This window comes from Ursus americanus, chromosome 8 (genome assembly GCF_024610735.1).
Source record: "Ursus americanus isolate L20-20 chromosome 8, mUrsAme1.1.p, whole genome shotgun sequence".
Taxonomy (NCBI): domain Eukaryota; kingdom Metazoa; phylum Chordata; class Mammalia; order Carnivora; family Ursidae; genus Ursus; species Ursus americanus.
In genome coordinates this window covers 80,122,954-80,147,526 of record NC_142134.1, presented here as the reverse complement: position 1 = coordinate 80,147,526, position 24,573 = coordinate 80,122,954, and the positions used below count along the sequence as shown (strand labels likewise).

Here is a 24,573-nt window from a genome sequence, read left to right as displayed (position 1 = left end):
CAGCAGGAAGTTCTGGACAGTGAACTGTGTCTTCCTAGAGCCGGTCATAGCAGGCATTTCTTCTCCTTGTTTGCAGGATTTGCTCCCAAAGAGCGGTTTGGTTTCCTGAGAAACTGCGGGTGGACCCTGGGCGCTCCTTCCTCACCCCCGGAGGAGGCGTGTGAGGAAGACCGTTCCGTGCAGACCAGGACACTCCTGCCTGGCCATCAGGCCTCCTGGCTCCTGGTTCCAACCTTTTTACCAAATCCTGTGTGACCCTAGCAGGTAGGTCCCTTTCCTTCTCTGGGCCCCGACTTCCTCCCATGTGAGTTAAAGACGCTAGACCCCATGGGCCCTTCTGGCTTTCAGATTCTGTGATTTAGGCAGTAAGGTGAATCAAATTCCTTTAAAGTGGCTTTTGGGTCCCACAAACAATAGCCCGTTTCTTTCATATTGTTCAAATAAATGAACCCACTGCCAGACCTGAGCTAGAGGTTTGCTTTCAAGAGTAGAGGGGTTGCTTTGCAGAGGAAGCATGTTGCTGGGCTGAATTATTGGTCTGCCGAGCTGTCTAGCCTTTACTCACACTTTCCCTTTTCAGGACCGTGGAAGACACTGACCACATAAGAGAGAGGCGAGTCACTTGATTTAGTGCAAACATCCTTTGGCTAGGGAGGAGGGAGCGCTGCTTTTCAGATGCATAGAATATATCCTGAAATGCCTCCAGGTGATTTCCCGGTTGCCTCAGGAATCGTAAATTCTGTAGCCAGATCTTTTGTGTGGTGTGGGCATTTGGGGAAAAAATTGTGTTTTTTTCCTGAAGATCACTGATTTACATCTATGTCCTGATCCCAGTCTGTGTTCAGTGACTCCCATTCTGCCCAGAGGAGGATAACGGGTGTGAGGGTTAGGGGGTCGAACAAAGGAGGCAGGAGCCCTGGTTCTAGGGTGGATGTGTCCCCGCTTTGCTTCCTGTCCTGGATCAGGCTCGTCACCTTTCATTTTATCTCTGCCATCTGTGATAGTTTGAAGATATCGGGATTGTGAGGATCAAGGGATAAAATACACTGAGAGTATTTATATGATAGAATAGAACTAGCTGTTATTCTGAATGCCAAGCCCTTCGGCCTGTTCCGGGCGTACAGGTGGGAGCAGTGGAGCAGACCATGCCCTCGGTGAGTCTCCAATTCTCTGAGCCTTCTTTTCTTCATCAGGAGGTTGAGGGAGTAAGATGCTGTTTTTTTAATACAAGAAGCACTGGCTAAAATAGCTGTGTCAGGTGCAATTTGAGCAACGTCCTTGAAGGATGTGATTGTGTAGAGAGCCTGCTCCACGCGTGGGAAAGAGGTCACTTGAGCTTGAACACCGAGGAACATAACCTAAGAGGAGTGAACGTCCTCGCCCACCACGAGCAAAACGTATCGTGTGGTGGTGTTGCGAGCGGAGGCACGAAAGCCAAGCAGACTTGGTACTGACTCCCATCCTGCCCCTTATTTTGAACAGCGTAACCTTGGGCAAGAACATAAGCTTTCTCCATCTGTAAAATGGTGAAACTGAGTCCCGTCTCAAAGGGCTAGTGTGAGGATCAGCCGTGATGTGCATGAAGCACTTGGCGTATTGCCTGGCACGTGGTCTGCGCTTGGTGGCATATGTCATTCTCTATGTGACGTCTCTAGGGAGCGATGATACTTTGTGGGGTGGAATAGGCCTGTATCGTAAGGAGGACTTGGGCCGGGAGTACCGGAGAAGGTCAGGAGGCACCTGTGAATCTTTCCTGACCTGGGAGATGCGGGAGGGAGTGAGTGTCAGGCAGTGGAAAAGCTGGATATCGGGAAGCTATGTCCTGGGTGCTACGTGGAGAAGGGCAGTCAGGAAGCGTCTCTGAAAACCTCACCTGAATCCCTGGACGCTGGATCACTGTGCCTGTCCTACGAGAGTGGCTCAGAGACAGCATGGCAGCACTGTAGGGCACAGCCAGATGCGGGCTCCTCCTGCCTCCTGGGCGTCCTGCAGACCGGGGTCACGTGGTGCCCCCCCCCACCCCTGCGTGGGCGTACGTGTTCCCCCTGCTGCTCGACTCTACTTAGACTTACAGGAAAGCCATGTTCGTATTAAGAATTTTAAACTGAAAATTGGGTGCAGGACCTTCTATCTATCTATCTATCTATCTATCTATCTATCTATCTATCTATCTATCTGTTTGAGAGAGACAGAATGCCTGCACAAGCAGGGGTAGCGACAGGCAGAGGGAGAGAGAGAAGCAGGCTCCCTGCTCAGGACCCTGGGATCATGCCCTGAGCAGAAGGCAGATGCTTCCCCGGCTGAGCCCCCCAGGCACCTGGGTACAGGAACTTCTCATCCCTCCCTTGCCTCGGTGGCATGTCTGGGAGCTATGGGAAGTCATACTCCTACCTTCAATGTGCATTTGCCAAGTGCATGGGCACCAGAAGGAACCCAACGATGTATGGGACTCTGTCCCTGCCCACCAGGACAGGCAGTCCAGTGGGGGAGGTAGGCGGCTCTGTCCCTGCCCACCAGGACAGGCAGTCCAGTGGGGGAGGTAGGCGGCTCAGTACGTAGCTATAATACTCTATAGGGCTCTGGTGAAATGCATCTCCCTCCTAAGTTTTTCAAGGATGTGTTTTCTTAATTGTAACTGACCATGTTACCGCTCTTAAAAAATGACCGTGCCGTCTCACCAGGCGGGGTCTCGGGAAGCCTGTCAGAGGCCGTCTGTGTGTCTTCCTCTCTCCTCACCTGGTCTCTGGCGTCTGAGCATATCTGCCTGTGCTCCCCCGTGTGCTGCTGTCTGGATCCTTTCCTCCTCTGGCACTGGCTCCTCCCTCCGGCGTGTATGTACTTTAACGGGGCGTCTCCGTGTCTTTAGCTCCGGAGATCCCACTGCCCACAGGTTCCTAGACCCAGGCAAACTCAGGAAGGAGACTCGGGCTGGCCGGCTTGGGTTAGGGCAGCCCAGAGAGTTATAACCTGGGAGCAGGAGGTGGCTGCAGGCCCCATAGTGTAGCTGTGGCTGCCCAGAGGCCGCCTGTGGCAGAAGGCGCTGCTCTCTGAGCCGTGGAGCACGGCTGGGCAGGTGTCCCCACCATGGATACGGCAAACTCCCAGCAGGGAGGGGTCTGCGTCAGTCCTCCACGGGAACTCTGTCAAGGAGCTCAGGGCAGAGACAGGACAGACTCAGTCCAAGGTCCTCTTCAGACATTTTGATGCTGCGAGCTGGCACCTAAGTGAAACCTTACAGGATAAAGGTGATTTGGCTACATGCAAGAGAGGCATTTTTGATAAGAAAATATGTGTATGAAGTTGGGCTGCTGTGAGTTTCACATAGGCCCATAAGCATTTTCAACATTTTTGCTGATAGCTGCCCATCGATTTTTGGACAAGGTTGATATTTTTTATTGTGGTACAATGTATGTATCATAAAGTTTGCCATTTTCACCCTTTTTGAGTGTACAATTCAGTGTCACTCAGCACGTGAACATTGGCATGTAGCCGTCACCACCGTCCGTCCCAGGGCTGCTTCATCGTCCCCAGCTGTAACTTATCTCCCCAAACTGAAACCCCCCATTGAACACTAACCCCCCATTCTCCCTCCCGGCCCCTGGCAGACACCACCCTACTTTCTGTCTCAATGATTTCGATGACTCTAAGTACCTCGTATAAATGGAATCATACAGCGTCTGTCCTTTTGTGACTGGCTTACTTCACGCAGCCCGACGTCCTCCAGGTTCACCCGTGTTGTAGCAGGTGTCAGAATGCCCTTCCTTTTTAAGGCTGACAGAACCCCATTGTGCGTAGAGACCACATCGCTCTATCTAGTCATCCATCAGCGGACGTGTGCGTGGTGTCCACTTCGGTCTGTTATGAATAATGCTAGCAGTCCTTCATTCTTAAATTATAGATGAGATGGTTTTCCCCTCAGCATCATCAAGAAGTTGTTTTACTAATGAAAAGGACCTTAAAGACTTAATCTAACTTCTTCATTTCCTAGAGGGAAGCTCTTTCCATTCAGACAAGTGAACAGCCCAGGGACACACCATGCCTCCTTTGGACTCACTTGCCATCTCTCTGTCCTAGACTTACCTAAAATTGTGAGAGCTTTGGTAATGACAGCAGCGTGGCCTCAGGTAGGATCTTTAGTCCTGAAGAGCGTTGTAGACTTGGAAAGAATCCCATGGACCAAACTTTTTTGCTTAGGACTTTTTGGTCTCAAAATATATATTGAACATTCAAAAGAGCTTTTATTTATCTGGGTTATCTGTATATATTTATCATATTCAAATCAAAAAGTGGCAGATTTTTCAGGTATTTATTAATTCATTAAAAATATATTTATGAAAAGTAACAGCATTTACCAAAACAAGCTAATTTGTGAGAGAATAGCACGTTTTATATTTCTGCAGGCATCTCCCATATCTGGTCTGATAAAGATTGCCGGGTTCTCGGATCTGCTCCTGCACTCGGATGGTTGTGGGCGTTGTTTTAGGGGAAGCACATAAAGAAAATCTGGCCGCACAGATACCTAGTCCGAGCAGAATAGTTCAGAAACCCGTCGGCGCTCTTCTTTGACACTACACCAAACACGGGCAAGGGCTAGCTCCTTAAAGGCTCGTTGCAACGTGGGATCCGAAGCTGAGTCACAGGACGCTTCTTCCTCCGTTACGTTAGAATGTTTGCCCTTATCTCGTACACTGGATGGATCCTTGCTCCTGTGTGATATTCGACCTCACTGTTCACGGAACAGTTCAGATCTGAATGCTGACGTACCGTGTTATACCAGGTCAGAAAAGTGCATTGGCCAGTGTCTGTCCCCATCTGATCAGGAAGGTCTCTGCTGAGAAGCTGTCGTGCTCACGTTGGTGGGTACAAGGGTTCGAAATTCTCACTTCCATTTGGAAACTCAAATTTTATCATTGGCAACCAATGCTGTCATTGTTTACCTTGACGTGGTAAGGTCGCTTTGTTCCCAGTTGGGAAGATGTTAGTCAGACGCTCAGTGTGTGTCCTTGTAGTGTGTGTATCATTTCTTCGTTGGTGCGCACGCGAAAAGCAGCCTAGTGTGACGTGTGCCTCAGACAGCGCGCACTTGCTTTTCCTCTGACAGCCGTTGTCCTTGGGTCATCAGGAGAGGGGCTGTTCGCATACTAACCATTTCATCACACGGGATCCCCAGAAAGGTGCATCCTCCAGGCTGGGATTTAATAAAAGCAGCGATTTGTGCCGCTCCACCACACACACTCTGACGTGACAGTGACGTTTTCACTTTTACTGCAAGTGTGTGGTGAGGAACACGGTGACCTCTAGTTTAGTCTGGTGTCCCTGCTCTGACGCGTGCTAAGAGGCTGGCAGCATGAGCCCCTTGCCTTTGCACCACTGACGCAGGAAAAGAAGAATAACACTTCAGTATTATGAAAGTACCTGGGCCTCCTGCACGCCCTAAAAGGGCTTGGGGGACCCCTAAGAGCTTCACACGGTGATCTGTAAATTGCTGACACCAGCTGCGTCCTCGGATCTTGAGTCCGCTGTGAGCCTAGAAGGAAAAGACACTGTCAAGAGTCCGCACCCAGGTCCTCCTCGGCATCCGGCGCCTTTGTCGTAACTCCACAAACACGCTCACAGCCCTCCTGGGGAGGGAGCCAGGCCTGCAAGGCAGAGTTGGGTGTTGAGTTTCTGAAACCACGTCCTGGTGGTTATTTGAAAACTATTTGGCATTTTCAACTCCCATCTCCTTCTCAACATTGAAATTTAATAGCATGCAGTTGACACCCTGATGATGTCAGGCTTTTGGGTCTTGACTCCATCTGTTGGCAGCATGGCTCTGGAGCTTCTCCTAGATGAAAATTCCTGCCTCGGAGCAAAAGTGAAGGAGCAGTGCGTCTGTCCAGAAGATGATGCCTGAGCTGTACGCATTTGTATTGTGACGTTTGCACCCCACTGGGTCTAACAGTCCCCTTCCCTCTCCTTTGCAGCAATGGAGGAGTTGATAGTTGAACTTCGTCTCTTTCTCGAACTCCTGGACCATGAATACCTAACGTCAACCGTCAGGGAGAAGAAGGCAGTGATCGCCGACATCCTGCTGAGGATACAGTCGTCCAGAGGTGCGTCTGCTCCTTCCTCCTCCAGCCTCCTGCGGTCTCTGAGCCGCCCTTCATCCACCACCTTGCTAAGACACATTCATTTGCTCGTGAACATATCGATTCATTGCGCTGTCCCCGAGGGCCTCCCCGCGTGCCAGTGCTGCGTCTCCAGGCGCAGGGAGGCAGTTTCCAGACGAGAGCCTGTAAGGAGCTGATGGAACAGTGGGTGATGGTGCTCCAGTTCCATCATCTCTGTCCGCTCCTCTCCTGCAGTTTCCGCCTGGGAGGAACGTCGTGGGGGTCAGAGGAGTTGACATAAAATGCCTCCAAACAGTGCCTGACCCGCGGTAAACCCGCAGTCACCAGGACTGTGACTTTCTCCTGTTGCTCCTGTTAGCAGAGGTGGCCCTCCTTCCCAGCCTCAGGCCCTCTGTCCGTTCCCTTTGCTTGGCCGTTCCCCACTGCGGGTGTGGACGCACCGCGGCGCTTGGGCCTCTGGCCTCGGGAGCTGCTGTTGGCTTTCCCTGATGCCCTTTCCTCTTCCTCTGCCCGATGGGTTCCTACCCTCTGTCTCTCCGTACGTGCTTTCTGATGCTTTCCAACTCGCTCGTTCTCCCCTGAGCTCTTTAGTTAGCCTTGGGCCCGTCTGCTTGATTGTTTTAAGTGGTAGAATTCCCATTTGTTCTTTTTCTGTGTTCCCTTTTTTACTGTTCCCCGTTCTTTGCCAGAATTCTCCGCCGCACTCCTGGCGGTCAGGCGCTGTGTCTTCACAGCGCTCTCCCTGCCTGCGCATCATGCGTGACCCAGTCAGATGACTGTTGTTGCACGGTTCTTCTGCGGGTCTTCCCGGGGGGGGCTGCTCTGGCCTGGAAATAGTCCTGCGCCCAGATTAAAGCTGGTTCCTTCCTTTCCTGCCTTTGCTGGCACAGTGATCATCATGTTTCCTAAGGTGCTTGTGTATAGACTTGTCTTCCCAACTTGACTACGGGGGCGCCGAGGGCTCGAGCTTAAGTCAGCTGCACACGCAGGGCGCCCCTGTGTTCCAGTGTCTGTAAGAGGGCATCTGATACAAACGAACTGCTTCCCGGGCCACACCCGCCCCTGAGTCTGTGGGTGATATTGACCTGAGTGGAAGTTCGGCCAAAGCAGCTCACCTCTATGAGGCCGCGTGACGTTGGAGGAACGTAGGCTTCGCTGCCGGCTCCAGCCTTTCCACCTGCTAATGTTTCGATTAGTTCTGTAACCTCTTTTTATTCCCCAGCCATAGATTCCCCACCTGGAGAAGAATAACAGGATTGTTCTACAGGCTTAGAGGGAGCAGATATTGGCCAGGCGTTCGTGATGGGGCTGAGGGAGAGACAGCTGCTGGCCGTACCGGCCACACCCTCCTCCCCCTCCTCACCCAGTTCTGTGGTCTGGTGGATGCTTTCAGGTTTCGAAGTGAAGGACCGTGCTCAGAGGCAGGAGACCCCCAACAGCCTGCCGGCTCCGCCCCAGATGCCTTTGCCGGAGATCCCTCAGCCGTGGCTGGTGAGTGCGTGTTCCTACCGTCACAGCAGAGCTGCTGGGCCCCTGGGCCACTCGAGGCTCCGGGCAGGTGATAACAGCCCAGATCTGGAGGAAAGGAGGCCTTCTCTTGCTAGTGGGTTTCCAGGGCTGCTGGTGATAGACAAGCGGGAGGCTGGTGTCTGCTTGAAAACTGGTGGAGCTAGAGGTCCATGGAAATCTGTTAAGTCAGATTTTTTTCTTTTTCAATCAGAGGCTTTAGCAGGCACAGCAATGGCATAGAGCCTGGGGACTTGACCCTCTCTAACTAACTCTGGATTTGAATACCGTAGTCTGCACCTTTCATATTCATTATTATGCTTTTACTGGGATAAAACGTACGTACACATTCCAGGAATGCGTATTTTACGTGATGTGCATTCAGAATGTGTTTTGGAGTTCTTTCACCACCTTTGCGGTCTTGGAATGCTCACACGTGCCATTTAGCTTTTTTTTTTTTTTTTAAAGATTTTATTTATTTTTTTGACAGAGAGACAGCCAGCCAGCGAGAGAGGGAACACAAATAGGGGGAGTGGGAGAGGAAGAAGCAGGCTCCCAGCAGAGCAGGGAGCCCGATGCGGGGCTCGATCCCAGGACCCTGGGATCACACCCTGAGCCGAAGGCAGACGCTTTACACGACTGAGCCACCCAGGCTCCCTGCCATTTAGCTTTTTCTGTCTTTTGCTGTTGGCTCATTTGCTTACTCAGGACAATTTGACTTTCATTCAAAATCAGAGCAAACTCAGTGACTTGGCAATTCTCTTTGTAATGTGTGCTTTCTGTATGGGGCATTTTTTTGGAAGATTTTATTTATTTATTAGAGAGGGAGAGTACCACACGAGAGAGAGAGAGAGAGAGAGCAAGCATAGGGGCAGGGTGAGAGGGAGAAGCAGGCTCCCTGCTGAGCAGGAAGCCTGACATGGGGCTCAGTCCCAGGACCCCGAGATCATGACCTGAGCCAAAGCCAGATGCTAACTGACTGAGCCATCCAGGCACCCCCTGCATGAGTCATTTCTTCATCTCACCACCAGGACGAGGACTGCAGGAGAGCTGGGCCGTGTCCCATTTACCTCCAGCTCTGCCTGCGCCCCAGCCTGGTGGCTGGTGTCCAGTAGATGCCCGTTAATTATCATTTTAGAGGGGGACGGAGGACATTAGCACTCCCTGGGTCCCTACCGTGTATCACACACCACACTTGTCACTTTCTCACATGTAATTTCATTTAGTCCTCACAGCTTGAACTCAGAGAGCCCCGCACGTGAAGAGCACGCAGACCCAGTTTCCAGACGAGGAAGTTCAGGGTCAGTGACTGTACATGATGTGCTCAAGATCACACAACAGGCAGGAAAAGGCAAAAGTCGTAACAGGTTCTTTGGGTTTGAGTGCGGTCTTTTCTGGGCGTCGCTACTTCAGCGGTGTGGCCGCAAAGCCAAGGCAGGCCCACAGCGCGGAATAGAGAGGTTGTGTCAGGAACCGAAGGCTGCTCCCAAGCGGGGGCCTGGGGAGGCGGCAGAACACAGAGCACGGCTGCTGCAGGACCCGCCTGCCACGTCCTTGTCTGAGTGTGCTCGCTGACCGTCGCGTCGCTGTGCCACAGACACTCACGTGTCTGAAAGGCTGTCACGGTGCTGCCATGCTCCAAGAGAGCCGTGAAGACCTCGAGCGCTTAGAGCAGGGACCTGGCGGATCTGTGCCCTGCACGAGAGCTTGCTGCTACTACAGAGAGCAGCGCTTCCCCAACCTTCACGGTCTCTGAACCCCTGGAGATCTTGTGAAAACGAGCCTTCCAGTCTGCTAGGTCTGCATGCAGCTGTAAGTGCTGCATTTCCAGTAAGATCACTGTAGAAAATTGGGGGGAAAGCCCTAAGAGTAAGTAAAAGTCACCTGCATTTCCCTCTTCCTGGGAGAGCCGCCAACTTCCTTCCCCTGTGCCGTCGGGAGCAGGACCACGGGCCTCAGTCCACGGAGAGTCGCCGTGAGTGTGAGTGCCGCGTGCTCCCTGGGTTCACAGGGCTGGGGATGAGGCAAGGATGTGCACGTCTCCTTGGTAATTATCGCATTCCTAGCATGATGAGCTAGCGAGTTAGAGACGACAGCAACCAAATCAATTTCATCAATTTCTGTGGCCACTAGGAAAATTTAAATTACCTGTGTGGCTCACTTATTCTCTGTTTTAAATTGCATGTGTAGTTTCACTATTTATCTGTTGTTTTATACATTGAATCTTTCTGCCATTGAGAGTATATTGAATGTATGATTTTTAGATGCTGTTTTTATCTTTTTAACATTGTTATGTATTTTCCCTCTTTATAAGCTTCTTTTTAATTATTTTCCCTTTTTTTCCAACTCATCCTGTTTGTTATAGAAACTGACTTGATTGGCTTTCATTTTTTTCATGTGTTATTTGTTGTTTTATTATGATTTAAAAAAATTTTTAGATCATTGAAGCGTCTGCCTTCGGCTCAGGTCACGATCCCAAGGTCCTGGGATCGAGTCCCGCATAGGGCTCCCTGCTCAGCGGGGAGCCTGCTTCTCCCTCTCCCTCTGCTCCTCCCTCTTGTTCGTGCTGTCTCTCTCTCTCAAATAAATAAACGCCGGCCCCGTTGTTTTAGATAGAATGCAAAACTGTAGGCCAGAATGTTTGTGCACAACACTGATCCTCACGGACCTCATCTGCCTGAAAGAGGTAGAACTGGCTGAGCGGGCAGCAATTCATTCATGTCTAGGTGTTGTCTTTGGACTCACCTGGGCTTTCTCCCCTCAGCTCGTCTGAGCCCGTGGCCCTTGCACCCTTTCAAGGTGCTGCCGCCCGTAGTGCAGATCGGGAAAGGGGTTTCCAGGCTGCAGCCCCCCTCCCACCAGAGCAGGAGGCTTCTGTGTGACATGCCATGTACCTCCCCTGCACTGAGACACACGTCCCGTATGGTCCGGGCCAGGTGGAGGGACTGTCACTCTCAGTGCCGATTTCAGAAGAAGCATACTCATCAAATCGTCAACGTTTTCTGCCGTTTTTGACCCCTGGATAATCAATCCATTTCCACTGATTTTTCCTCAGATAGTTTGCTGTTCCCTCACTTGTGTGTGCTCTTTCTCTCTCTCCTGTCCTCGCCGCTCGCTGTGCCTGGCTTATACTCTAACGCTGCCTTTGGCCGCAACATGGCAGAGTGTCCTGGTTTAAGGGAGAAGTTTTAAAAAAGGTATACATAGGCGTTAAATAGTAAAGTTTAAACAAGGAATTTTTGGGTAGGATTCTGACCAGTAGGTAATATCTCCCGACTGGTGCCTAACACATGGGTATGTAGAGAGCTTCTCTGCCTCCGAAACCCCTGGGGTTTTGATGTGGGGCCAGGGGCTACGTTCCTTGAGTATGGGGCCCCGCACTGTAGGCTGCTTTTCTTTTCTGCATATACCTGTGGCAGTTAGTGATTTCCAGGTTTTGTTTCCTTAAAGTGGAGTAAAATGTAGACACTCAGGAGCCAGCCTGAGTTTGGAGCTGCCGGGGCTTCGAGTGCTGTGCTATTCTTTCCTCGTCAACGTGCCCACCCTGATAGGATGGTTTTCTTTCCTTCTTTCGTGGTTTGTCTTGACCAAAGCTTTCTTTGTTGTTGTTTTTTTTTTTTTTAAGATTTTACGTATTTATTTGAGAGAGAGAGAGAGCACACACGTGCACAAGAGAGCATGAACAGGGGAGGGGCTGAGGGAGAGGGAGAAGCAGACTCCCCGCTGAGCAGGGAGCCAGACATGGGACTCGATCCCAGCACCCTGGGATCATGACCTGAGCCGAAGGCAGATGCTTAACCAACTGAGCCACCCAGGTGCCCCTCTTCTCTTTTTTTAAAAAACATTTTATTTTTACATAATTTCTATACTCAACATGGGGCTTGAACTCATAACCCCGAGAGGAAGAGTCACACACTTTACAGACTGAGCCAGCCAGGTGCCCCTTGACTGAAGCTTTCTAAAAAGAATCATCTCAGAGAGTCATCACCTCTCCTTTTGCACTCATTATTTCGCTGGTTTATTGATGTAATAGCGAAGCAGGTTAACATCGATATGGTAATAAGTATAAGCATTTACAGAACAAGGCTGACTCTTTGTAAATGTGCGGCTCAGCTGAGGGGACTCTGCAGGGCTCTCTGGAGGGGAGCCTGTCATTGACCATGAATATTTAGCATTTTGCAGACATCGTTGGGGCATTTTGCAGAGAGAACGAAGAACAGGTGTCACTTCAGCAAGTCGGGAAGCAGAGACTGGTTACAATGGCTCTACTGTATTTTTCTCATAGTTTTCAGTGAATTCATTATTCAGCAAGAAAGGCGGTCATTCGGTGGATTCACTCTGCTTCTGATGAATTAGCTTGTGGCCGGTTGGTCATTTGCTGTGGGCAGGTTGACTTTCAGGAGAATTCACATCTGGGCCGGAGATGGCATGGCCAGGTGGCTGTGCCACAGGGGAGGGCACATGAAGGAAGATACAGGTGGCTAGGCACGCGGCTCTCTGTGCTGGGGAATGGGATTTGGGCAGGGTCTGCCAGTGAGGCTGCCATGCTGCAGGGGCCAGACATGAGGGGCCCTAGGGAACTCCCATCAACACCGCTGAGAATGGCTGAAGGACGTGTTTCAGTGTAAGATCAATGACACTCCCACCAGGTCTTCTCCATTGAACCGCTCTTCCCGTTGCCTCTTCTGTGGCATGTGATAGAATGTGGGCTGCCTCTTCTTACCCGATTGGTGTTGCAGACTCCAGCAGATGAGTTTTCTTTGGCCTTTTTATCCTCTTAGTGCCCAGCAGGGCTTCATGCAACTACCACTAACCATCTCCTGCCATCCTCCTCCCCGGGGGAATGCTGAGATTTGTTCATCTTGGTAACTGAGACTTTACACTCACTGACCTAACAGGAGGGCCTCATTTTAACGTTCTTTTAATTCAACTAAATGTTCACCTGTTGGAGATGGTGTTTGTTTCTATGCTTCTTTGTGTTCCTCGAGTTGTGCAGTGGGAAATGCCGACAGCTGGTCAAGGACGGGGAGCACGTCCAAACGTTGGCCCTGTAATGTTGATGATGCCTCCATGCACGGAGGGCACGTTGGAATGTTTCTTCTCTGTCCGGGCCTTGGAGTAAACATGGTGACAGCCGAGGGTGTCCCATGAGACCCGGTGGCCCTTCAGCGTGGCCAGCAGACCTTTTCAAGTGCTCATGAGAGTGTGGGGGTGTGTGCCGTGTGTGCGTGCAGAACTTCTCCTGAATCCTGGAAATGGCAAGCGTGATACACAAAGTGTTTGACCATCTGGTTGAGCTCCCTCGCTTTCCGACAGGAGACCGGGATAGGCCCAGATATGCGTGTGTTTAGTCAAAGCCTGTCTGGGGAGAGGTTTGTTTTGTTTCACGCCAAGAGTATGTAGCTGTCCCGCTGTTGTACTCCGTGTGGAACGCGGGTGTAGAGCGTGTGTGAGCAGCGGCCGCCTCCCTAGGAAACGGGTCCCGTCTGTGTGGACATTGCGGCCGTCCAGCACCCATGCCGTTTCCCGGGGGGCCAGATGCTGACAGCACCTGTCGCGCCTCCTTCCTCCACCTCTTCTCAGAGCAGCACTGAGCCCAGGCCAGGGGTCTCTCAGATCTCTACGGTTGAGAGAAGAAGCAAGCTGCACTCCTTCTGGGACTCTGCATTTCTATGCTACCCAGTCGAGGCATTTAGAAGTATTTTTATTTGGTCATTTAATGGCAGGGCGTTATATGGTGTTTGGATGGGGTGTGGGAGCGCAACTAAACTATTTGATATTTTAGGGCCAGAGTTTATATAAATGCGAGCACTTACTATGTCAGCAGATAATAATGAAGGGTTTTTTAAATTGTGGTAAGATATTCATAACGTAAGCGTTGCCATTTTAACCACTGCCAGGTGTCCAGGTGGGCGGCAGTCAGTGTATTGTGCAGCCCCCCCCCGCCCCCCCCACCCCCCGTCTCCAGAATGTTTCCATCTTCCCCAACTGGAACTCCGTTACCATGAGCACTAGCCCCCACCCCGCCCACACCCCCTCTGCTTCCCACTCTGTCTCCAGAACTGTGAACATGCGGTCCCCCCCCCCCCACCCCTCCCTCTGCTGCCTGCACTGAGGCCTCCTAAAGTACTTCCACGGCAACTGCGATCTGTCGGACAGATGAGATCGTGAGGCTCTTCGAGATTTTATGACAAAATTAAGTGTTTTTCCAGTTGCAGAGTTGAGACAAAAGCCCAAGATTTTAAACAAGAAAACTGTTTGTTTCCTGGTGAAATCAGATGTGATCCTTGGAGCGAACATGAATCATGTGTTCTTTTTTTTCCCTCTTGTCTTTCTGAGGAGTTCGGTCTCATGTGTAATTCCTGTGGCATCTTTTAAAAATTTAATCTGTGGCTGCTCCCCAGATACGTATCCTGTCTACACTCCCATTGGACCGTTGGCCTTCCCTGCAGTGCCTTCCTGCTGGTGGAGGCAGGGCAGTGACCCGGCCCCCACTAGGCTTCCACTCTCTGCATGCATGAATGAAGCCAGAGGGAGCTTCACAGCGGCTCAGATGCCTGCTGTTTACTCCTGTGCTATGTGGAACGCAAGTTCAGTAGTGAGCAGAATGGAGCAGGGTGTAATTTGGCCAAAAATTTTTATTTTGCCAGGAAAAGTACTCAAAATCCATGCTGTTAGGATTGAGCCCTTTTTGCAGCTGAGACTATAGCATTCTGTTCCCCACTCCTCAGGCTTGCTCAGTGGTGTGGACATCATCCTAAAATGCCCCGCCGTGTAGGAGATTTGGATTCCCATGTGGGTGCCCTGCCATGCTTCTAAAGTACTTGTATCTGAACTCTGATTTTCTGAGTTCGGATTATGTTATTCTTACTAGAGTTTAGTCACTGTAAACAGAACCACAGTCCGGATGCCCACCAGATAGATAGATAGATAGATAGATAGATAGATAGATAGATAGATAGATAGAATTCAAGTCAGAAAGTGATTTGATTCTGGGCTGATATTTTCCTCTGCTGGCATCAGGGCTCTTAGTTTATTGGTGATTCTGGTGCAGAGGCTGAGTGATGGGTTGGGGAGAAGGGGAGGGTGGAGGAACAGACGCCCGTGGTGACAGAGAGGGAGCCCTGAAAAGCACAGGGCATGAGGAATGACCGCTTTCCTGAAGAGAAGGAGGGAATGATGGTGGGTGACCTGCAAGCGCTTGGGTTGGACCCAGTGGGCTCAGTGGGCTGGTTGGCTCCTTCCTGTGGCAGGTGCAGCAACAGGGGCAGCAGCAGGGACAGTGGGCTCAGCAGCAGGTGCAACAGACACAGCAGCAGGTGCAACAGACACAGCAGCAGGTGCAGCAGCAGGGACAACAGATGCAGCAAATGCCATAGCAGATGCAGCAGACACTGTAGCAGACACAACAGCAGGGACAGCAGCAAATGCAGCAGGTGCAGCAGCAGGGGCAGCAGGGGCAGCAGACGCAGCAGACGCTGTAGCAGACACAACAGCAGGGACAGCAGGTGCAGCAGACGCTGTAGCAGACACAACAGCAGGGACAGCAGGTGCAGCAGATACAGCAGCAGGGGCAGCAGACGCTGTAGCAGACACAACAGCAGGGGCAGCAGACGCTGTAACAGACACAGCAGTAGGTGCGGCAGGGGCAGCAGATACAGCAGCAGGTGCAGCGGGATATAGTTGTGACACAGAAATGCAGTGTGTGCTGTTCCCCGGCCTCCAGCTCAGTGCCTGGGCCACTCTGGCAGACTTCCAGCTCCTCCACCAGTCAGCTCTGCACGCATGTGACCCTGTTGGGCCCTCTCACCTCCTGGGCCTCATTTTCCTCCTTTGTAAAATCAGTCAAAATGCCAACGTCTTAGTGTTAATTTCTGAACAGGAGAAAACTCTCTGTGAAGTATCCCAGAGCGGTGTCTGCCACACGCAGGCCAACAGTAAACGTTAGGTATCGTTGTTGTAGTGCTGAAATAGTCATAGTAACAATGATAATTATGTTTCTACCATATAATTACATAAACATAACATTTATTATTATCAACAGGAAAATAAGTTTCTGTCAGGCTTCTTAAATTGGCAAAGGCAAAACTAATGGGCTTTTCTTTCCAAAAAGATGGGAATTCGGTTATAGCCAAGCCAGCCTGTAGGTTGTATTCCTACCCAGTCGTAGATGCAGGCTTCTCTAGTGAGACACGGACCCCTGGGAGGAGAAGCTTCCCTTAGGGCGGGTTAGAGTCCCTAAACTAGAGTCACTTCCACTGGCTGGCTAGTCTGCGGGAGAAGTGTTTCGGTGCACTTGACCTTGTCTGGTGACTGACGCTGTGCCATTCCCATCCTTTATGTCCAGAGCACAGCCGAGCCCCCAGCAGTCCTTCCTCGGACATTTCTTCTCAAGTCTCCTCAGAGGCTGTGGTGGTTGGAGTGTTTTGTGGGAGCCAGTGCAGGACACGGGTGACAGGAGCAGGACAGCGGTCAGGCTCCATGCGCAGACTCGGTCTCTTCTGGTGTTGAGGGGGAGTCGCACAATCCGGCGGGAGTGGTGTCACGCTGATGTGCGGTGTCATCGGTAGAAGGAACACCCCAGTGCATGCCCTGGTCAGAGGCGATCACGTCATTACCATTTAACGAGACCCCAACATCAGCTCTCGCTGAGGTCTTGAGACGGGTCGAGTTGGCCTTGTAGCCTGCTGACCTGCAACTTGATACGAACAGCGGCATGAGACTCTCAGAGCTGGGATGGACATCAGCGGAGGCCTCAGTCACCAGTGAGGACATCGGGGCCCAGAGTTACAGGGAGGTCGTTCGGCCCCAGGACGGCGCTGGCCCCACATGTAGCGCATGCAGGGACTCGGGCTTCGCCTCTTCGTGCTACATTCTTGCTTCCTGCCCGTCCTCTCCTTTCTCTGGTTTTCCATGATCCCTTTGGGAAATCTGTCTTCCGTGTTTTGTAGTTTTAAAAATTCCTGTTAATGGTGATTTCAGTGAATTCTTACCTATTGGAAAGGCTCTGAAAGAAGTTTCTCCTCTGAAAGAAATGGTACTAACAGTTCGGGGACCTTTTTTTAGCCTGCCCCCCCACTTGCATTTAGGAAGCCATGATGCCTCTGCTTGAATGTCTGAAACCCAGAATTTCAAGGGTAAGTGATATTTGCAAGTGGAGTGTGGGTCCCTCTTGGAGAGAGGAGGTGTTCCTCTGTAAGAATTCTTCTTTTTTGAGGGGTGCCTGAGTGGCTGAGTTGGTTAAGCAGCTGCCTTCGGCTCAGGTCATGATCCTGGAGTCCTGGGATCGAGCCCCACATGGGGCTCTTGCTCAGCAGGGAGCCTGCTTCTCCCTCTCCCTCTGCCTGCTGCTCCCCCTGCTTGTGCTCTCTCTCTGTCAAATAAATAAAATCTTAAAAAAAAAAAAAAAGAATTCTTTTTTGAGGGATGCCTGGGTAGCTCAGTCAATTAAGCATCTGCTTTTGGCTCAGGTCATGATCCTAAAGTCCTGGGATCCAGCCCCACATCAGGCTCCTTGCTCAGCGGGGAGCCTGCTTCTCCCTCTGCAGTTCCCCTTGTTTGTGTGCACACAGACACACACACACACACTCTCTCTCTCTGGCAAATAAATAAAAATAAAATCTTAAAAACAATTCATTTTTGAAGGGTATTACTTCAAAGCAAAAATATTTTAACTTTTTTCTGATTTTAAAAATGATTAATTTTTAAATTTTAAAAATGACAGTATTTGCAGGAGAGCCAAGCCATAAAGATATGCAACCACTTGTTAACATTTTGGTGGATGCCCTCCTGTTTTTGAGCCTAAACACGCACAGTTATATCAACGGCTCTGAGTGTGCCTGTTTTCTCTCACTTAACCGTGTCTGGTGGAGGGTTTCCACGCAAATGACTACCATGCGTAACCCTGTCCTTTCCAATGTCTGCACGTGGAGGTGTCCTTCTCTTGGTGAAGATTTAGATCATTTTTAGATTTTGCTAAACAATCTGTTATTGAACATCTTTGTACATGTTTGCTCACCTGACCAGTTGACCTCTCGGCGTGTGTTTCCAGAAGTAGACTTACTGGATCTAAGGGCATACCCGTTGAAAAGCTGTCCCAAACACACGGCCGCCAGCAGGGTCCGAGAGCTGAGAGGGCGCGTCAGCTAGGGAGCAGACGTCTTGCCCTGTGCACCTTTGCATTTCTCGTAGCCCTAGCAAGGGAGGCGGTGCTATTCGCAAACATTTGTCTGATTCAGCTATTCGTAACGCTTTCCCAGGGCATGAATAATTTGACTGTTTCAACACACCAAGAGGAAGTTGACACACTCTCTGTTTCATGAATAAAGACACTCAGTGAATCGAGCAGCTCTTTTCCAAAAGCAACAAGCAGAGATTTTAACCCGGGCACAGGCTCCTATTCAGACCTTGCCTGGGGCTGAGCGCCGCGTATCGGGTTCCGTTGTAAGCACTGCCTCTTCGGGAGGGTATGAAGGAGCTGGGTCCCATCCAGCGCACGACCACAGAATGACGACAGTTGGGAAGGCAGCCTTGTGGAAGGCGTGCGGGGGGCCGGGGGTTATTTAGCCTGGGGCACAGGCCTGGGGGTGGAGGGGAGATAACTGGGCTCCAGCAGATGGAGGAAAATTGTGTCAATGATCCTTCATCTGGCAGGAGGAGGGAGTGGGTTGGGTGCACAGAGGGTGATTAGTCGTTCACAAAGGGCTTCTTGGATTCAGAGCTGAGTTGTTGCACATCCTAGACAGTTTATATGGGTATAAATCCTTCTGATTTCTTCAGAACAGTGTTCTACTTGGAAACTCAACTTGGTAGATCTTCCGTTTGGGGTTGCTGTTCTGTTCCGTTCTCAGTGATGCCTTCTAACTCGGGTGTAGAATATAGGTGTGTGAGCTAATTACAAAAGGAAGGGGGCGAATATGGACATAAAGAGGGCTTTAGTCTGGCCGGTCAGCACCAGGACAGACCTGGTGTTGGGGAAGCCAGCTCTGTCCTTTCTTAGCCCCTGATTTCGAGGAGGCTGTTGTAGACCCCAAGCCTCACGCCCTGTGTCTGTGACTGTAAGGTAAGGTGATTCCTACTGCGCAGGGTTCCTGAGTGCGGTGCCTGACGCCACCTGTGGCCAGTGCAGCAGCGCTCAGTACAGCGCCAGGCAGGTCGCCGGGGTTTGGCAAATGCTGACTTTCCTCGCCCTTCCCTTCTAACCTGCGGTTGGCATGAGGGCCAGCGAGCGATAGAAGCAGCAGGCTCCTAGGTGTCCATAGGAAGAGGGAGCAGCATGCACTGTCATCAGTATTATGTGTGAGGAGAGGGGGCTTCCCATTGGACAGTCCTGCTGACTCTTCTGTGTTCTCAGTCATGGGTTCAAAACCCGAGTGCCTCAGTCCCAGAGTCTGACAGGAAACTCATGCGATTGGTTTTCGCCACAAGCAGATTCCTTCTCAACAGAAGTTTCTAAGAGAGTAGTTCAGAGGGGATTTTCTTTATAAGTTTTGAAAAGTTTCCCTGGCCCGTGTTGGGAGTATGGTGAGATCGGGGGCAAGCCACATTCCTTCATCCAGCCACTGCTCCCGTGGTGCGATGTGGTGATGAGCAGCGGGGGATCTGGACAGTTCCCGTACCCCGGGGCCCCCATGCAGGGGTGTGGCTCCAGGGGATGCAGGAGGGTCAGTTCTGGGCAGGGCCCGAGAGAGGGCTGTGAGTTAGCCCCTGCCCCCAAAGCAGACCGTGCCGGGGTGCTCGGGGCTGCTGGCACTGGAGAGCCGGTGTGGACTGAGAGGCGCGCGGCCAAGGCCGGGATGTGGGTGGACATGGGCAAGGAAGCAGGGGAGACCAGTCAGGAACAGAACTCCACACCTCTCCGTGGGTCCGTGCTCTCCTTTTCCATGGACTTTATGAAGGAGAATGGATAATGCCGGTCAGCACCTGCTAGTCCACATTATAGAATTTTCTAGTCATGGCTCTGACCTCTGTGGTCTTTCTTCCTGCTTCTTCTCAGCCACCTGACAGTGGGCCACCACCGCTACCGACGTCCTCTCTCCCGGAAGGTTACTACGAGGAAGCCGTGCCACTGAGCCCCGGGAAAGCTCCAGAATACATCACGTCGAGTGAGTGTGGGCTCTGCCTGGCCCCCGCTGGCCTCTTGATGTGTGGGACTGTGGGGAGCGTGGCCCGCTGCCTGGATGTGGAGGGGAGTCGGGGCGGTGCCAAACACCGGGGACGTGTGGAGCTCGGGCAGTGCTGACCCCGGAGGGGTAACCAGAGAAAGGGCTTCGAAAGTCCGCAGTGCCTTTGGAAACTCAGATGGTTGTCTTTCTCTGACTCACGCCAGGTGAGACCTTGTTGCTGTGGGTCGTGGGTCTCAGTGAACTGTGTCCCCTTTGGTCACAAGGCAGAGACTCGCATGGCGTGTGTTTGTGGTGCCCCTTGCCTGGGGTGTGGCCCCTGAGGCTGCTTTCCTTGTGCCGAGGGAGCGGAAGGAGCCTGGGTATAAAACTGGCCCGTCTGCCTCTTCTAGCTTTCATAGGGGCTCTAATAGAACCTTCCTGCCGAGCTAGAGTTGTCCTGGCCTGGCGCTGGTCTGCCCTCACAAGCACCCCTGCAGTTTGGTTTGGGGTCACTGGCTTCATTCCTCCCTCGATGCTCCATCAGGCAGGGAGCTGTGTCGCCGAATGCCGTGGAGGGAGAGTGTCTGAGTCCCTGTGGACCAGGGAACCTTGCTTTTCTTGTAAAAAATTAAGCAGAAAGTCGGGGTTTTGCTCATTTTAGTCACCAGGCTTTGGGAACATTAATACTCGTGGCACGTGGTGGCCCGTCATCTGTCTCCTGACAGAAACGCATACCCGGTCCCAGGGCTGTCCTCCTGTGGCCTGACGTCTCTGCCTCTGTCTTCCCTGGCAGCCGACAGGCAGAGATGCTGCAGCACGGTGTCCCTGGAGTGTCCCCAGAGGGCCTCCCTGGACGTGCTTTCTGCACGCGAGCTGGACGGGGGCCCCTGGAGGACAGAGGCCTGTTTGCTCAGCTCCCTGAGCAGTCACATTTGGAGAGGGAAAGGGGCGGTTCTGGCATGGGGGTTAGGACGTGCTGGGTTTTGAGGTCTCGAAGTCAAATGTTTTAGTTCTCTGTTAAAAGCCTTCTGTGGAAAATGCACTCAGGTGATTTCTAAGTGGCCACCATTTCAGAAGTCAGGAGGTTAATCAGAAAGCACAGGACCTGAAGTGGCCCACTGTCATTCAGACCCTCACTGGGAAAACAAGCTTTTCCATGAGGGCATTTCCTAGCGCCGGTGCTCTCTGGCTCCAGTCTGCTCCCACCGTCCTTCCCCCTCCCCACATACTTGCGGGGCTGGAAACTGAGTTCTTTCCTTTGACTTGGGGGCCAGAGGCCCTTTTCAGTCTGAGAAGCCCCACCTCAGTGATGTGTTCTGTCCTGTTCTCTGAGAAGCCATCCCGTAGTTGCCAACGGGTGGGCAGCTTTCGTGGAACCGAGTGCAGAAGGACACAGGCTCGGGGCAGCGAGTCAGCGGGGACGGCGCGCCCAGGCTCCCTCATCAGGCGTCTGTGGGTGAGCCGCGGGTGGCGAGGGCCTCGCCTCCCTCCCGAGGAACAACACGGGGACCTGACCTCCAGATGGGTTACTCGGCGATGTGACGGCAGCTCTGTCGAACCCTGTATCAGCTGTGGTTCTCGCAGAGGAAGGAAGGGTCCCTGACAGGAGGACCTGACGCAGCCGTGGAACGGCAGGGCTGGCCGTCGGAGGGAACGCGGAGACTTGGCAGAGCTCCTCTCTTCTGGCTGGGCCTAGATGGCAAGGGAGAGGCCATGCAGGGGCTGCGGGCCCAGCAGAGGGCCGGCCGGCCAGCAACGGCGGGCGTGAGCTGCAGCAGCCCCCGGCAAGCGCACCAGCCTTCGGCACGTACTGCTGGCTGCTCCCCTCCCTCCTTCCAGATCTTGTGGCCAGCCCTAACCCAGAACCATCCCAGGAAGGGAATCTGGGGAAATGGCATTCCAGCCGTGCCGAGTTGATACGGTGTAAAACCACCGCCATTTCTCCTGTGTCCATTTGGCGTCTGAGCACGCCTCTCTTAACCACATTGAATTTCCAAGTAAAGACAAGAGCAGAATCACAGTGCAGGTTAACGTGATTCCACTATCGCCTGCATCATGGAAAACTCCCTAACTGCCCCAGGGGATACAAAGTCCCTTTATCGACTTTGGGGTAACACCCATTCTCTTCCAGTGGAGTCCTCCTCTCCCCTTGGAGAGCCTGTAGCTTCAATGGCCAGCTGCTGCTGGATGGTAGGGAATGGGAGAGGGGAAGAAGAGAACTTGTTCATACATACACAGATATCAGGGTCAGGACAAAAAGACTGGTGCGTAACTAGTCCTGTCCTCACTTCTACAACCAGTCAATGGTCATACTGTGTATTTACAACTTCCTTCATGTTCCCATTGCCCTCGGCAAGCACCTTGGGCGATCACCTGGTAGGATGACTCATCTTTCCTTCCTGAAAGGTTTGGCTCCATTGGATGGTTCACTCGTGGGGCATGGGAGTACTTAGGGTCACCCCAGGGACCTCCTCCTCCTCACTGGTGTGGCCGTGACTGGTCCCCGCAGCCACTGCCGTTAACCCCCCCCTTTGTCTGTTGACCCCACTTCCAGGTTGATAGAGCGATGACCATGTCCTTTGGAGGGAATGTTGCCCCCTTAGAAACTAAGACCTGGGGGCTTGAGGCAGAAATTTTGTCAGTGGGTCCCTAGGGTAACAGTGAGAGGAGCCACTACCATTTTCAGCCCTGAGTTCCCAGACCTGTGAGCCCCGGATCTGGAGGAAAGAGCCCCACTGGGGTAGAGCAGATGCTGCTAGAAAGTGTTCTGGAAGATAGCATCTCCAGTCCCCTAGGGGTGGCCAGCCAAGCAGATCCTGGAACTGAATATTCGAAAGGCATTCCACTGGTCTGTTGGGTCAGCTGCTTCAGGTGATGGGGACACGGCAAGACCTGTGAGTCGCATGCACAGACCCATAGCGTGGGCTTCATTTGCGGTGACATGAGTTCTCTGATCAGGAGCAATGCTGTGGGATCCCATGCTGGGGAATAGGGCATTCTGCAAGACTGGGGGTGCTTTCGAGGGAGCAATGTGGCAGGGAAGGCAAATTTTCTTCAGTGATCTTTCCAGTGAGAACGCCCTGCTGCCCCTTCCACAATGGAGGTCATCCAGTTACTAGGTGGCTGGCTGACACCCCAGGGGTCAGTGTCATGTGCAGGCAGGCCACTCAGAAGGGCCAGGAGTCAGACAACCCTGCCGAGTGGAGGTCCACCTCTGCCCCACAGCCACTTGTACGGAGTCCATCTGGACGGGAAATCTGGGGAAAGAGGCTGCCGGACATCTGTGTAGTGGGCCGTGTTAGTACCCGACTGTGAAAATCTTCTGCTGAGGCTTTGCTAAGTGCTCACCTGGTGTGTAAATCTTCACTTTCTCAGCCCGTCTGGGAGGTCCGTTCACAGTCCCTTCTGCAGTCCCTGCTTGCTGCCAGTCCCCCCAGTCTTGACCATCCAACCACAGCATTCGGCCACGCCGAGGAGGGCGTGCTGGGAGAAGGAGCCCGTGCAGCAGGCACAGGGCACGCACACTGCAGCTACAGTCTCACTCCTGTCACTCACAGCGTCTGGGCCCGGTGATGCAGACTGGTCGGGTGCTGTGCGGTGGGACGGGTGACTGAGAGCCCACTGCGGGCGGCTGAGGCGCCCACGACCAAGCATTTAGACGGGGCTGGGTGTCAGAGAGCCAAAATCAGTTTCCAAAGGGAAAATCACTGTTTCCAGAGGTTGATGTAGCCGTGCTCTGAAATCCTGAGGGCGTGGGCTGAGCTTCACCCGAGGAGCCTGCCGCCATCGGGCTTCTGTTACGGTTGAGAACAGGGTGTGATCAGAGACGCAGAGCCACTGTGGCGTGGAACAGATTTGTTCTAGGGGCTGGACCTCACACAATCATGGCAGCCACCGGAGGCCACGGGAGCGGCTGCTGGTGCATCTGGGCGGCCCAGTCGTCCCGAAGAGCAGCCGGGCTTGAGGTGCGGAGCTCAGGACACACTGAAGTCCGCACGGACAAACTGCACCCCGTTTGTCCGTGACCCCCTTACACACACACACACACACAGCGACACAGAAGAGGCTGGCATGCTCAGCTGTGCTGCAGGTGCCTGGAGAGATCTGCACCGCCCAAGGAGGGGGCCCAGCAGCAGGGCGGGCGACATACCACCACACATGCCTGGGCCCCAGCAGCACCTGGCGCCCTGCAGCGACATTCGGGGTGTGGGGCTGCAGCTGTGCAGTCTCTCCCAGTGGCGCTCCCTGGTGCTGACCCCACCGGCCATACCGACCAGGGAATTCTGGGGAGCTGGCTCCAGTCAGGCTGGGTCAGTGGCACCATCGCTACAGGTCTTGTTGGGTTTGGGGTTCAGACCTATTTTCAGTTTTCTGGTTGCCCTCTCTCCTCCTCATCCTCTCCCTCCTCCAGGGCAAGTGGTTGAAATGCCAGTTGTGATTTCGTGGGGGATGGGTATGTGTCGAAAATACACATTTTAACGTTTTATAGTTGGAAGTCACCATTTTTTGGAATGTTCTTCAGTTCCGTCAGAACTGCCTGTGAAAAAGTGTCTGGTGTGAAGAACGTTTCCTAACCAGCAACATCCCGTAAACACACAGATCCACACAGATCTCTTGCTGGCTCTTTGATCTGCCTCCGTATTCTATAAGAAGTGTAGACATCTACACGGGATTCTAGGACGTGCCGGGGGCTCTGTCAGCCGTGCCCCTCCTCCTCGGGGGAGACGTGCCAGGACCCCCAGAGGGTGCCAGTTGTGCACAGTCCCCAACCCCGTATGTGCCGTGTTTCTCCCTATTCACACGCCGTGTGATAACGTGTAATTTGTGAATTAGGTGCAGTAGGAGGGGGA

At 52.5% G+C, this 24,573-nt stretch overlaps 1 protein-coding gene across 7 annotated transcripts in view; it reads left to right on the top strand.

The window, feature by feature from the left end:
• AFAP1 (actin filament associated protein 1) overlaps positions 1–24,573 on the top strand; it is a 150,880-nt gene that overhangs the window by 61,036 nt on the left and 65,271 nt on the right. For 5 of the 7 annotated variants that reach the window (XM_045777082.2, XM_045777080.2, XM_087864311.1 and 2 more), the window contains 4 exons: positions 77–264; positions 5,967–6,095; positions 7,507–7,604; positions 19,615–19,723. In XM_045777082.2, the coding sequence (XP_045633038.1) occupies positions 5,969–6,095; positions 7,507–7,604; positions 19,615–19,723 (334 nt within the window). In that variant the 5' untranslated portion in view covers positions 77–264; positions 5,967–5,968. The remainder of the gene's footprint in view (positions 1–76; positions 265–5,966; positions 6,096–7,506; positions 7,605–19,614; positions 19,724–24,573) is intronic. The other 2 variants (XM_045777084.2, XM_045777083.2) reach the window with 1 other exon arrangement.